Source organism: Phaseolus vulgaris, unplaced genomic scaffold (genome assembly GCF_000499845.2).
Source record: "Phaseolus vulgaris cultivar G19833 unplaced genomic scaffold, P. vulgaris v2.0 scaffold_69, whole genome shotgun sequence".
Taxonomy (NCBI): Eukaryota; Viridiplantae; Streptophyta; class Magnoliopsida; order Fabales; family Fabaceae; genus Phaseolus; species Phaseolus vulgaris.
In genome coordinates, this window is record NW_027174120.1 from 37,764 (window position 1) to 51,903 (window position 14,140).

The 14,140-nt window shown below is 50.6% G+C and overlaps 1 protein-coding gene across 1 annotated transcript; it reads right to left on the reverse strand.

The window, feature by feature from the left end:
• Positions 1–13,198: 13,198 nt before the first annotated feature.
• On the reverse strand, positions 13,199–13,897 carry LOC137817454 (uncharacterized). Its single transcript, XM_068620744.1, has one exon. The coding sequence runs from the start codon at positions 13,895–13,897 to the stop codon at positions 13,199–13,201; it is 699 nt and encodes a 232-aa protein (XP_068476845.1).
• Between the last annotated feature and the right edge of the window lie 243 nt (positions 13,898–14,140).

Below are 14,140 nucleotides of genomic sequence, written 5' to 3' on the forward strand. Positions count from 1 at the left end.
TGGAAAATCTCTGAACATGATGAGACCTTGAGTCTGCTCACCAGAAAATTCAGCAGGTTTCTGAAAAGAAAGAACCGAGACAGAACTCAACAAAGAAAAAGGTATTCTAAATCCAATTACTCAAATTCTTCTAGTTATACTTGCTTTGGCTGTGGCAAACCAGGTCATATAAAGGTTGATTGCCCAAACAATCAAAACAAAGAAAAATCAGCAAGCAAGAAGAGTGAAAGAGGCAAAGGAAAGAGAGCTTATATCTCTTGGGAAGAGAATGATGTATCCTCAACAAGTGACTCTTCAACTGGAAGTGAAGAAGCAAATTTGTGCTTCTTAGTGAATGATGAAGGATCAGCATCTGATTCAGTAAGTGACTATTCAACTGATTCTGAAAATTATGATCAGCTATTAATTGCCTTTAAAGAAACACATGATGAAGCAAATAGATTGGTTGTTGTACCGACTAGGTCGTCGAGTGTGATGACGTGTTTTGCACGTGCTCGGGTGGGGCGTGCACAGTGGAACACGTAGGCTAGAAAAGATGAATGGTTCAGAAGTGGGCATAGTCGCCGATCGCTGAATTGGCGTTCTCCGATCTCTAGTGTGCGTAACCGGCGGTCACTAGAGTTACGTCACAGTCACCGTATGAGAGTGCTAGGAGATCAAATGATCAGAGATCGCCGGGGAATGCTAGGAGATCGGGTGGTTTACACGCCGCCACAAGGAGCACATCGCCGGATCTCCCAGTAAACTTAGTTAAAGCTGTTGAAGGCTCAGAAGGGTAATTTCAAGTGTGTAAGTTCAGTAAGACGATTGTTGCACCAGCATGGGGCATGAAGGTCGAGTGGGTTGGGGGGAACACCTTGCTCATCAACGACAGGATTCCCAGAGTGGAAAGTCGTTGGTGGCAAGGTTTCCCCAGTTAGAACATGCACGGCGCAACAATAAGAAAGGTGTCGCTTGCGACGAGCGGTATCACAGAGATGATGCACTTTGTTGCATTCGATACTCGCCTTGTCAGGTGGTGTTTCACAGCGCATTGTGCGCTAGCTTGCTCCTTGAGTAGAAGACTTAGCTGTGCGGCTGGTTACTACACAGAAATAACGTTCAAGTTGCCCCAATCCAGATGACGACACGTGTAGGGTTGGATGTCACCAGTTACTCCAACCTAGATGATGACACGTGTAGGGCTGGGTGCTACCTGTTATCCCAACCCAGATGGCGACACGTGCAGGGTTGGATGCGAGCCACGCGTCCAAAAGCATAACGGCCTGGAGAGAGAAGAAACCTAGCTATAAAGGTAACCTTAACAGAATTTGCAGAGGTACGTTTTTTGTACGGCTCATTCTGTTAGGGTTGTGTGCCTTTAGTACGGTCCTATAGAGCATATTTTCTCTTAGTTTTTTTGGGTGTTCTTGTCACTGACTTGAGCGTCGGAGCGCCACCGGCCGCAGAGGCGCGACTGTGTGTTTTTCAGGTTCTCAGAGAGGGTATCTGTTGTGTGGACTTGGAGGGCACGTGGTGACAAGCTGGTGAGGAAGACTGTGACGAGGCAACACTCTTGCACTAAGTCAACCGGCAAGATCATCTGGCGCCCACCGTGGGGCCGTGTAAAAGGTGATTCCCAACCACAGTTCGTGTTTGTGGTGTTTTTGGTGTTTTTTGTTCGACTGTTCGCTATCGCAGTCGATTCCTAGAGTTTTCACCGTTTGTCTGGAGTTCTTTGAGTTGCTGAGTTGGCTGAGGAAGGATGAGGACAACACGCTCCAGTTCAGTTGCGCCATCAACAGACGAAGATGTTGTGTCTATGACACAAGTGATGGACTTGATGAGGACGCTGCAGGAGAACGTGGCTGCATCGCGTTCTGAACAGGAAAGGATGCACGAGGCGCTGGTGGCCTCGCAAGCAATGAACGAAGAGCTCAACAGGATCAGCGAAGAGCTGCACAAAGCCCTTCAGGAGCGGGAGGAGCGTGCGACTGGGTACAGATCTGCACCCCCATCCCCACCGCGCAGCTTTCCTATGCCATTTTCCCAAGAGATCATGGACTCGGTGGTCCCGGCTAACACTGTGGCAGTGAAAGCGTCTTTCACTAGGGTGGAGGACCCTGAAGCCCATCTCACGGCGTTTCATACTCAGATGATGCTCTCAGGGGGCTCAGACGCGGTGTACTGTAAGGTGTTCATGAGCACTTTGAGCGGAACGGCGTTGGACTGGTTCGTCAGTATACCTACTGGTCACATCACCACTTTTCAACAGTTTTCCAAGATGTTTGTTGAGCAGTATATAGTGAACAAGGCGCCACCTTTGGTGTCTTACGACCTGTTTGATATAAGGCAGTACCAAGGGGAGTCCCTGAAGGATTTCCAGAACAGATTCGGAGCTCAGATAGTCCGTTTGCCAGGAAAGGACGAAGAGATGTTCGTGCACGCCTTCAAAAAGGGCGTGTTACCTGGGCCTTTTAGTGAGTCGCTCATCAGGAGCCACCCCGCCACGTTTGCTGAAATCCGGCGACGTGCTGTGGCTCACATCGCCGCCGAGAGCGAGGTCACCGAGAAGAGGGGAAACGTGGCCCCAACTAAACCGCGCGCCCAAGCAAGGGTACAACCGCAGAGGGTAATGGAGGCGGCGGTGGGAAAGAGGGATCAAAGGACGCGCCATCCTTACGACCCTAACAAAAGTAAGAGCAAGGGACCAGGGCGCCCCAGGAAGAGTAATCGCCCCCCGAGGTATGAGTTTGTAATGGGTTTGGCTGATTTGATCGCCATCCCAAACATTGCTGCCAAGCTCAAAGTGCCTGAGAAAACGACGGAGAAGGTTTTCGGGCCAAAGCAAGACGCATGGTGCGAGTTCCATAAGAGTTTTGGCCATTCTATCAACTCGTGTTTAGCTCTGGGATACTAGCTCGCCGAGCTGGTCAAATGTGGTTTCCTGAAGGATTACTTGCTAGAGAAGCAAGCAGACCAAGCGTCAGGGTCTCAACCGGCGAGCAGCGGAGGGCAACAGCACGAGGTGCCCGTTCACGGCGAGATCCACACCATAGCTGGCGGATTCTCCGGCGGGGGGTGCACTGCGTCGCAACGTAAGAGGTATGCGAGGTCGGTAATGTCTTGGAAATATTTGAGGATCACTCGCCCGACGTGGACATCACGTTCACCAAGGGGGACCTTAGGGACGTGGTGCCTCACGACAACGACCCTATTGCGATGTGCCGATGGGGAATGTAGAGGCGAGGTCAGAGAGCTGGGAGGGAGAAAGAAACTGCTCGGAGACCGCCAGAGAAACCGGTATCGCGAGGGCGCTGATCGCCAGCGAAAGAAAACCTCAGCCAGTAGAGGAATGGCTCGAGAAGGAGATCAGCGGTAAGGTTTTTAAGTTGGGAAGAACCCTGGATAGCAAAACGTAAGACCATACCGCCAAGGTCATAAGTAGACACTTGGATGCGTTTGCGTGGGCTGCTTCAGATATGCCGGGAATCGACCCCGATTTCTTGTGCCATCTTTTAGCAATGGACCCCCAAGTCAGACCCATCCGCCAAAGCAAAAGAAAGTTCAATGAGGAGAAGAGACAGGCGATCAAGGAAGAGACACAGAAACTCCTTGCAGCGGGCCACATCAGGGAGATCCAATATCCAAAATGGCTTGCTAATGTTGTCCTGGTCAAGAAGAGCAGCGGAAAATGGCGGATGTGTGTTGACTTTACAGACCTGAACAAGGCCTGCCCAAAGGATTCTTATCCTTTGCCAAGCATAGACGCCCTGGTAGACAGTGCATCGGGGTGCAAGCTGCTCAGTTTTCTGGATGCCTTCTCGGGGTACAACCAAATCAAAACGCACCCCATGGACGAAGAGAAGACCGCCTTCATGACGGAAAGGTCATGTTATTGCTACAAGGTAAATGTCCTTCGGGTTGAAGAATGCATGGGCTACGTACCAAAGGCTGATGGACAAGGTGCTCGCACCCATGCTCGGAAGGAATGTGCAGGCATACGTCGACGACATGGTCGTGACGTCCCTGGAGAAAGACAAGCACGTCGCCGACTTGGAAGAGTTGTTCATCACGATAGCCAGGTACAAGCTAAAACTGAATCCTGAAAAGTGCGTTTTTTGTGTAGAAGCAGGGAAATTTCTGGGGTTTCTCCTGTCAGAGAGGGGAATCTAGGCTAACCCCGAGAAGTGCGCCGCCATATTGGCAATGAGGAGCCCCGCCAATGTGAAGGAGGTGCAGCAACTCACGGGGCGGATGGCCGCCCTGTCCCGATTCGTATCGGCAAGCGAAGAGAAGGGCCACCCATACTTCCAATGTTTGAAAAGGAACAACAAGTTTGTTTGGACAAAGGAGTGTCAAGAGGCCTTCGTAAAGCTCAAGGAATATTTGGCGAGCCCTCCAGTTCTGTGCAAGCCTCAAGACATGTACCGATCAAGTAATCGGAGGCGATGACGTGGCAGCAAGCGATGGTATAGGCGTGTTGAACGTGACACCTGGCTGACAGAAGGGAAGTACATCGGGAAGTTCGTAGTCGCCAATCATTGAGTTGGCGTTCTCCGATCTCTAGCATGTATAACCGGCGGTCACCAGGCTTGCGTCATAATCGCCGTATGTGAGTTTTAGGCGATCAAGTGGTTAGAGACCGCCGAAAGGGGCATATCGCCGAAAGATTAGGAAGGCTCGCTTAAGGCTTTCAAGGGGTACAAATACGAAGGACGAAGTTATCAGATGATCATTCCCTAGACAGAAGTCGGGGCAACGGAACAGTTTACAAGAACATGCATGATGTGCAAGTGAAGCAGATCGTGATGGCGGCAGGCGAGACCACAGAGAAGGTGTGCATGGTGACACCCCGTACTCGCCACTCAAGGGGTCGCACTCCAAGGAAGCTATGCACCAAGTTACTCCTTGCATGGGTAACTTAGTCGAATAGCCTGAAGAGTAGAGGTGACGCTCAAGTAGAAGGGGGCTCCAGATGGTGACACGTGTACAGTTGGATGCGAGCGACGTGTCCAGAGGTCTAACCGTCAGGAGAGAGAAAGTGCTCAGGTATATAAGGAACTCTTAACAGACTTTGAGGTACGGTTTCTGAGAACACTTGAGTACGCTTTTCAGAACACTGAGATTCACTGCGCACGATTCCTTGAGTTTTGATATTCTCTCTGAATATTTGGTGATTCCGTCACTGACTCGAGCGTCGGAGCACGATCGGCCGCAGTGGCGCCACTCTGTTTTCTGCAGGTTCTTGCGAAGAATTGAGACACGAAGAACAGAGGCTAACGTGGTGCGAAGCTGATCGAGAAGGAGAAACCTTTGACGTGGCAAGGCTCTTGCACTCAGGTCAACCGGCAGGATCATCAGGCGCCCACCGTGGGGCCGTGTAAAACGTGTTTCCCATCCACAACGTGAGTTCTTGAAGTTTCTGCGATTCTTGTGTGGTTGTGTGCTGGTGCAACCATTTACGGAGTTTTCCACCGTTTGTTCAAGCTTTCAATCGGTAGTTTGGAGTTTTCCATAGTTTGTTCGAACTTTCAATCGGTAGTTTGAAGTTTTTCACCGTTCGTTTGAGCTTTCAATCGGTGAATCGCAGTTTTTACCGTTCGTTCGAGTTTCTGATCGGTGAATCGAAGTTTTGGAGGAGAAGCGGTAGGATCGTGTTGAGATCGCCAGTTTCTGTGGAGGTTTCGGCATCCGAATCAATCCCGTGCTGTTGTGGTAGCATTCTTGGAAATTCTTTGGAGTTTAAGAGGTTTTGACCGATTGATTGCTGGATCGATCGTTCCGCTGGTGAAGGTTTTGGTCGCTGAAGTTTGATCTGTTGATTTTTCATGAGAAAGATGAGAAGTACGCGTTCAAGTCCCGTTGTGCCAGCTGCTGCAGAAGGCGCCATGACCATGGTGCAAATGATGGAGATCATGCGTGCGTTGCAGGCAAATGTGGAGGCATCGCGCATAGAGCAGGCGAAGATGCATGAAGACCTAGTCGCCTCTCAGGCCAGAAATGAAGAGCTCAGCAAGGTCACTGAGATGTTGCGTCAAGCTCTTCACGAGCAGAGAGAACGCGCAGCTGTTGAGGAAGTTGTACCGTCATCGCCACCGCGCGTCTTTCCGATGCCGTTTGCTCAGGCGATCACGGACACGGCGATCCCTGTGAGCGTGGTACCTGTGAAAGCTTCTTTAACCGGCGTGGAGGATCCTGAAGCACATCTCACAGCGTTCTACACGCAGATGATGCTGTCAGGAGGCTCAGATGCTGTCTATTGCAAGATGTTTATGAGCACACTCCAGGGAACAGCGCTGGAATGGTTTGTTAGCCTGCCTACAGGTCACATAACAAATTTCCAGCAGTTTTCGAAGCTTTTCGTCGACCAGTACATTGTGAGCAAGGCGCCACCTAGGGTGTCTTATGACCTGTTTGACGTGAGGCAATATCAGGAGAGTCCCTCAGGGACTATCTGAATCGTTTCGGGGCACAGATGGTCCGCTCGCCTGCCGAAGACGAGGAGATGTTGGTATACGCCTTCAAAAAGGGCGTGCTGCCTGGACCTTTCTGCGAGGCGCTGATTAGGGACCACCCCGCCACGTTTGCTAAAGTTAGGCGACTTGTTGTGGCCCACATCACCGACGAGAGTGAGGTCGCCGAAAAGAGAGGGAGCGTGGCTCCTGCTAGGCCACAGGCCCAGACTAGAATCCAGCCGCAGAGGGTGTTGGAGACGGCGGCGGCCAAAAAGGATCAAAGTACTCGCCATCCTTACGATCCAAAGAAAAACAAGGGAAGGGGCCCAGGACGCCCTAGGGAGTTCAATCGCCCACCAAAGTACAAGTTTGTCAAGGGGTTGGCGGACCTAATCACCATTCCCAACATAGCGGCCAGGCTTAAGGCGCCAGAGAAAGTTGGCGACAAGGTGTTAGGGCCAAAACCAAACGCATGGTGCGAATTCCACCATAGTTTTGGTCACACCCTTGACTCGTGTTTGGCCCTGGTTTACCAGCTCGACGACTTGGTCAAGAGCGGTTTCTTGAATGATTACCTGCTGGACAAGAGGACGCGGGGTGCGTCGAGCTCTCAACCGGCGAGCAGTGAGGGTCAGCAGCATGAGATGCCCACTCATGGCGAGATCCACACCATCGCTAGAGGTTTCTCGGGTGGTGGATGTACTGCATCGCAGAGGAAAAAATATGCAAGGTTTGTGATGGCAGTAGATGTGTTCGAAGACCACTCGCCAGAAGTGGACATTACGTTCACAAAGGAGGATCTCAGGGATGTTGTGCCTCATGACAACGATCCCATAGTTGTCTCGCTAGTCACGGCGGGAAGGAAGGTCCACCGGGTACTGGTGGACCAAGGAAGCTCGGCAGATGTAATGTTCTGGCCGACTTTTACCAAGCTACAATTGCCCCTTGACCAGTTAAGGCCCTACGGAGGATGCTTGTATGGGTTCGCTGGCGACCAGGTGGAGGTCAGGGGGTACATTGAGTTGAGAACTACATTCACGGACGAGGCGACCTCGAGGACGGAGAAGATCAAGTACCTCGTCGTGAATGCCCCCTCGGCGTATAACATTCTGTTGGGAAGGCCGACCCTCAACAGAATAGGAGTTGTGCCCTCAACCAGGCACATGAAGGTTAAGTTGCCGTCAATGGAGGGGGTGGTGATCACCATAAGATCTGACCAAAAGGAGGCAAAGAAGTGCTACAAAAACAGCCTCAAGAATAAGAGGTCGGTGAGCTACATCAGCACGACGCTGCCTCCCGGTGTGAAGCCCAGGCCAACAGAATGGCGAGTTGTTGATGCGGCGATGGAAGTGACCGCCGGAGGCGATGTCATCATGGTAGATGCTGAGGTTGAGGGAAAGAGCGACAGACAGGAAGAAGAAGCGAGAAACCGCCCAGAAGAAGCGAGGGAGTTGGGAATCGCCAGGGCAGTGATCGCCAGGGAAACCAGGCCCAAACCCGTCGAGGAGTGGCTCGAGAGGGAGATCGGGGGCAAGGTCTTCAAGTTGGGAAGATCTTTGGAAGGTGAGCTCCAAGATCAGATCGCCAAGGTGATAGAACGGCATCTGAATGCTTTTGCATGGTCTGCTTCAGACATGCCGGGAATCGACCCCGATTTCTTGTGTCACCATTTGGCAATGGACACACAGGTCAGACCAGTGCGACAGAGAAGAAGGAAGTTTAATGAGGAGAGGAGACAGGCGATTAGGGATGAAACGCAGAAGCTCCTCGCCGCAGGCCATATCAGGGAGGTCCAGTACCCTAAGTGGTTAGTTAATGTCGTGCTGGTGAAGAAGAGCAACGGGAACTGGCGCATGTGCGTCGACTTCACGGACCTAAACAAGGCTTGTCCAAAGGATTCATACCCTTTGCCAAGCATAGATGCCCTGGTCGACAGCGCAGCAGGGTGCAAGTTGCTGAGTTTTCTGGACGCCTTCTCAGGGTACAACCACATAAAGATGCATCCCATGGATGAAGAGAAGATCGCCTTCGGGCTGAAGAACACGGGGGCCACGTACCAAAGGTTGATGGATAAGGTACTTGCACCAATGCTGGGAAGGAATGTGCAAGCGTACGTAGATGATATGGTCGTGACTTCTCTAGAGAAAAGCAAGCACATCTCAGATCTGAAGGAGTTGTTTACCACTATCGCCAAGTTTAAATTAAAGCTAAACCCTGAGAAGTGCATTTTTGGCGTAGAGGCAGGAAAGTTCTTGGGTTTCCTCTTGACTGAAAGAGGAATAGAGGAAAATCCTGATAAGTGTGCTGCCATCTTGGCGATGAGGAGACCGGCTACCGTGAAGGAGGTGCAGCAGCTTACAGGTCGGATGGCCGCCCTATCTCGTTTTGTGTCAGCTAGTGGAGAGAAAGGCCATCCGTATTTCCAATGCTTAAGGCGCAACAATAAGTTTGTCTGGTCGAAGGAATGCGAAGAAGCTTTCGTGAATCTTAAAGAGTACCTGGCAAGCCCGCCGGTTTTGTGCAAACCTTTGGTAGGAACCCCTCTCAGGTTGTATTTTGCTGTAACTGAGAGGGCGGTGAGTGCGGTGCTCGCCCAAGATCAAGACCAGGCTCAGAAACCTATCTACTTCGTTAGCAAGGTGTTGCAAGGCCCAGAAGTTAGGTATCAGGCCTTGGAGAAAGCTGCACTGGCAGTCGTATTCTCGGCGAGGAGGTTGCGTCACCATTTTCATAGTTTTACAGTGCTGGTGATGACCGACTTGCCTATCCAGAAAGTCTTAAAGAAACCCGATGTAGTTGGGAGAATGGTGAAATGGGCAGTGGAGCTATCAGAGTTCGACATCAAATACGAGCCCCGAGGACCGATCAAGGGGCAGATTTTCGCTGATTTCGTGGTCGAGCTCTCGTCGGAAGCAGCACGAGTTGAGGGGGACGATTTTCGTTGGGTACTTTCGGTGGACGGATCGTCTAACCAGCAGGGTAGCGGTGCTGGAGTCATTCTAGAAGGGCCCAATGGCGTGCTGATAGAACAGTCCCTGAGGTTTGCTTTTAAAGCTAGCAACAATCAAGCAGAATATGAGGCGTTGATCGCAGGCATTTTGCTGGCTAAGGAGATGGGGGCTAGGGTGTTGATGGCCAAGAGTGACTCATTCTTGGTCACGAGACAAGTAACAGGCGAGTTCCAGGCCAAGGATCCACAAATGGCGGCTTACTTGGAGTATGTACCCAGAGAGCAAAATGCCCGAGCTGACTTGCTAGCCAAGCTCGCCAGTTCGGGCAAGGGGGGTAGGCAGAGGACAGTTATTCAAGAAACTCTGAAGACGCCCAGGGCGTTTGTGGCAGACCACCAGGTTCTCTAGATAAGCAAGTCGACGGAGAAAGCGGCGAGGAGTCACAGGTCCTTGACCCAGGAGACCTTGAGATTGTCGAGAATAAGAGCGTGTCGAGGGGAGAGGGCGAACGTGGCGCAGGTCTGCGCTACGCATAAGCCAGACACATGGATAACGCAATACCAGCGCTGCCTAGCAGATGGCGTTCTCCCGCTGGATCCAACGAAAGCTAGGAAGATAAAGAAGAATTCTAGCAAGTTCACCATGATCGACGGCGAGTTGTACAGGTTTGGGTTTCCTAGAATGTGTGCATGGAGAAAAATGTACAAGAATTATGGCCGAGCTCAATGACGGTATATGTGGGAGTCACATCGGGGGTCGAGCTCTGGCTGCAAGAGCTCTCCGTGCAGGTTATTACTGGCCAACGATGAGGGAGGACTGCAAGAAGTATGCACAATGTTGCAAGCAATGTCAGTAGCACGCCGATTGGCACAAGGCGCCTCTAGAAGAGCTTAAGTCAATTTACAGCCCTTGGCCGTTTCATACTTGGGGAATTGACATTCTGGGACCTTTCCCATTGGCGATCAGGCAGATGAAGTACTTGGTGGTGGCGATTGAATATTTCACCAAGTGGATCGAAGCGGAGCCAGTAGCCCAGATCACCGCACATAAGATCGAAGGCTTCGTGTGGAAGAACCTCGTGTGCCGGTTTGGTGTGCCTAAGCGCCTGGTATCGGACAATGGAACTCAGTTTGCGAGTCACCTGTTGAAGAAGCTGTGCCAAGAGGTGGGAATACAGCAGGTGTTTGCATCCGTCGAGCACCCACAGACAAATGGCCAAGTAGAGTCTACCAATCGGGTGTTGCTGAGAGGTTTGAAGAGAAGGCTAGAGAAAGCTAAGGGATCGTGGGCTGAAGAGGTACCCCGCATAGTTTGGGCGTACCTTACCACTGAACAATCAGGAACCCACGAGACCCCGTTTAGCTTGGTTTATGGATGTGATGCGATGATTCCAGTTGAAATCCAGGAAAGCTCGCCGAGATTCCAGAACTTTGTGGCGGAAGACTCGAACGAAGAAAAAAGGTTGAATCTGGATTTACTGGATGAGGTCAGAGAGGAGGCAATAGTAAAGGCCGAGGCAGTAAAAAGGAGGATTGAGCGAAGGTATAACTCTAAGGTGATGCCAAGGTAATTTAGAGAAGGCGACCTGGTGATGAGGAAGGCCCATCAGTACGAGATGGAGAACAAGTTATCACCTAAGTGGACGGGACCGTTCAGAATAACCGATGTGCTCGGGAACGACGCCTACCGCTTAGAGACGTTAGAAGGAGCGGCGATTCCTCGCACCTGGAACGCCACGCATCTCAAGCTATATTACAGTTAAAGCTTTGTAACTAAAAACGAACATGAAGAGATTTACAAGCTTTCTGTTAAAATAGTTTGAAGGGGGCACTCTTTTTTTTTCCCTAAGGAGGGTTTTTAATGAGGCCCCCCAATAAAGAAGAGTTTTCAAAGTTTAAAGTTTCTAAGATTGCATGCTTGTGGTTTTTAAAGTTTTCAGAAGAAAGACCTTATCACTCGAACGTGATCTAAGGCAACGACAAAGTTATGCTGCATGCTTTCTAGTTAAAAGTTTTAAAGTCCCCATCGTTTTTCGGCGATTGGCGGCACCAGTTAAAAGTTTCAAAGTCCCCATCATTTTTCAGCGATTGGCGGCATCAGTTAAAAGTTTTAAAGCCCCCATCGTTTTTCGGCGATTGGCGGCATCAGTTTAAAGTTTTAAAGTCCCCATCGCTTTTCGGTGATCGGCGACAGTAGTTAAAGTTTTAAAGTCCTCATCGTCTTTCGGCGATTGGAGGCACCAGTGATGATTAAAGACCTCAACGCTCTCGTGCGTCCTGAGGCAAGAAGAGAAAAAGACCTCCTCGCCTTTGAGCGAGTGCAGGCGAGAAAGAGAAAAAGACCTCCTCGCCTTTGAGCGAGTGCAGGCGAGAAAGAGAAAAGACCTCCTCGCCCTTGAGCGAGTGCAGGCGAGAAAGGGAAAAAGACCTCCTCGCCTTTGAGCGAGTGCAGGCGAGAAAGAGAAAAAGTCCTCCTCGACTTTGAGCGAGTGTAGGCAAGAAAAAGTCCTCCTCGACTTTGAGCGAGTGGAGGCAAGAAAAAGTCCTCCTCGACTTTGAGCGAGTGCAGGTAAGAAAAAGTCCTCCTCGACTTTGAGCGAGTGCAGGCAAGAGAAAGTCCTCCTCGACTTTGAGCGAGTGCAGGCAAGAAAAAGTCCTCCTCGACTTTGAGCGAGTGCAGGCAAGAGAAAGTCCTCCTCGACTTTGAGCGAGTGCAGGCAAGAAAAAGTCCTCCTCGACTTTGAGCGAGTGCAGGCAAGAAGAAATCCTCCTCGCCTTTGAGCGAGTGCAGGCGAGAACAAAAGAAGTCCTCCTCGCCTTTGAGCGAGTGCAGGCGAGAACAGAAGAAGTCCTCCTCGCCTTTGAGCGAGTACAGGCGAGAATAGAAGAAGTCCTCCTCCCCTCTGAGCGAATGCAGGCAAGAACAGATCAAAGACCTCTCTGCACAAGCAGATAGAGGCAAGATTAAAAGTCCTCAGTGCCTCCAGCGAGAGGGGAGATGTAATTCCTGGGGCAATGTTGAGGCACCAGTTTAAAAGTCCTCAGTGCATCTAGGGGGGAGGAGATGTACACCCTGGGCAAGTTGAGGCACCAGAAAAAGTCCTTCTCACCTCATAGTGAGTTCAGGAAAGATGAACTGAAAAGTCATGGGTGTTCGTGACCTTAAACGGTGGGAAGGGAAGGAAAACGCCTTTTCCCCTTTAAGTGAAACATCAATATTGACCCAGTAAGACCAGATAAAACTTCCACGCTTGCAGGCGGTGTGAAGATAGACAAAATCCTCCTCGTCTTAAACGAGTTCAGGTATGGCGATCAGAAGAGTTTCAGGCGATGACAGGAGTAAGGGGTCGTTTCGCTTGGCAGATCAGGTAAACTGTATTTTAATACCAGTTTGAGTTAAAACTTGCTGCCTAGCGAGTGATTTTATGCTAAGGTTCGCTGCCTTAAGTCTGCAAGTTATATTAAATGTCATCGCTTAAGAGTTAATCGTTGCTCAAGTTTTACTTTGAGTTAACAGTTCGATAAATTGTTATAAGATTAATAGTTTGTTCAAGATCGAAGAAGTGTGTGAAGGGTGAGGCTCGAATGTTGCTGAGTTAATTCGTTTGAGTAAGTCTCACCAGTTATGTTGGTAAACCACACAACAAGTAAAGGTAAAAGAGTGCAAAGTAAATAGAAAACGATATATGAGAAGTGAAAATCATATAAGAGGTAGCGACTGTTCGAGTTTGCACACAAATGTAAAAAGTTACGTGAGCAGTAAGATTACAGATAAAGTTTTTACAAAAGAAAAGGTGATGGAGGAAGGCAGCTAGTCTTCGGAGGGTACAATCTTCCCATCCACCACCTTGTTGCAGATCGACACCTTGGAAAGGTCGAGCTCAAGATATTGACATGCTACTTGCTCCAGAGCGGCGTCAAACCCGGCGGTGAGGACTTGGGCGGTGCTTTGCTCGAGCTCTTGTGTTTGCTTCTTTAGCTCTTCCTTTTCCTCACGAGGTCGAGCTAGGTCTTCAGCAGCCTTTTTGCCTTCGTCCCGAGCCTGGGCCAACTCTGCAGCAATCTTTTTGGCCTCCTCTCGAGCTTCGGCGAGCTCAGCAAGAGCATCGTCCCTTTCTTTTTCGACCTTCCCAAGGAGAACCTCCCGATCTGCTGACCTTTTCTCAAGGTTTTCCACCTTGGTTGCATCCGCCTTTTTTGCAGCCTCCAAGTCTGTCACCTTGAGCCTATAAGGGACCAGCTGGCTTTCCAAGTCGATCTTCTCTTGGACTTGGAGATGCAGTTTCTGGTGCAGGTCAGAGGCCTCCTTGCGCGTGCTTCTTAGCTCCGCGTCCATTCCATCCTCCAGCCTTGAGTGCTCCAACTTAGCCATCAGCAGGTTGCACGTGAGCTTTTCAGCCTCAGCCCTTGTCATCAGATTTGACTCCTTCAGCGCGGAGTTCTCATCTTGGAGCTTCTTCAGTGAGTCCTTCACAACTCTCGATACAATCGAGGGAAGATCCTCCGCCATCATCTTCAGTCGGGCTATGAAGGGTCCCAAGATCTCTTCGAAGGAGGTTAGGAGGCTTGAGGTTGTCGCTGGAGGTGCTGGGGGGGTTTGGTGCTGACTTTCACCACCGCCCTCTTCAGTTTGTAGGGCAAGGGGGGCTTCTTGGCGCGGTGGTGAGGTCGGAGATTCTGTTATGAGTATCGGCGAGATCTGAGTGCCCTCATCTCCTCCTAGTGCGGCCCCAGCAATAGAAGTGGTGGAAGG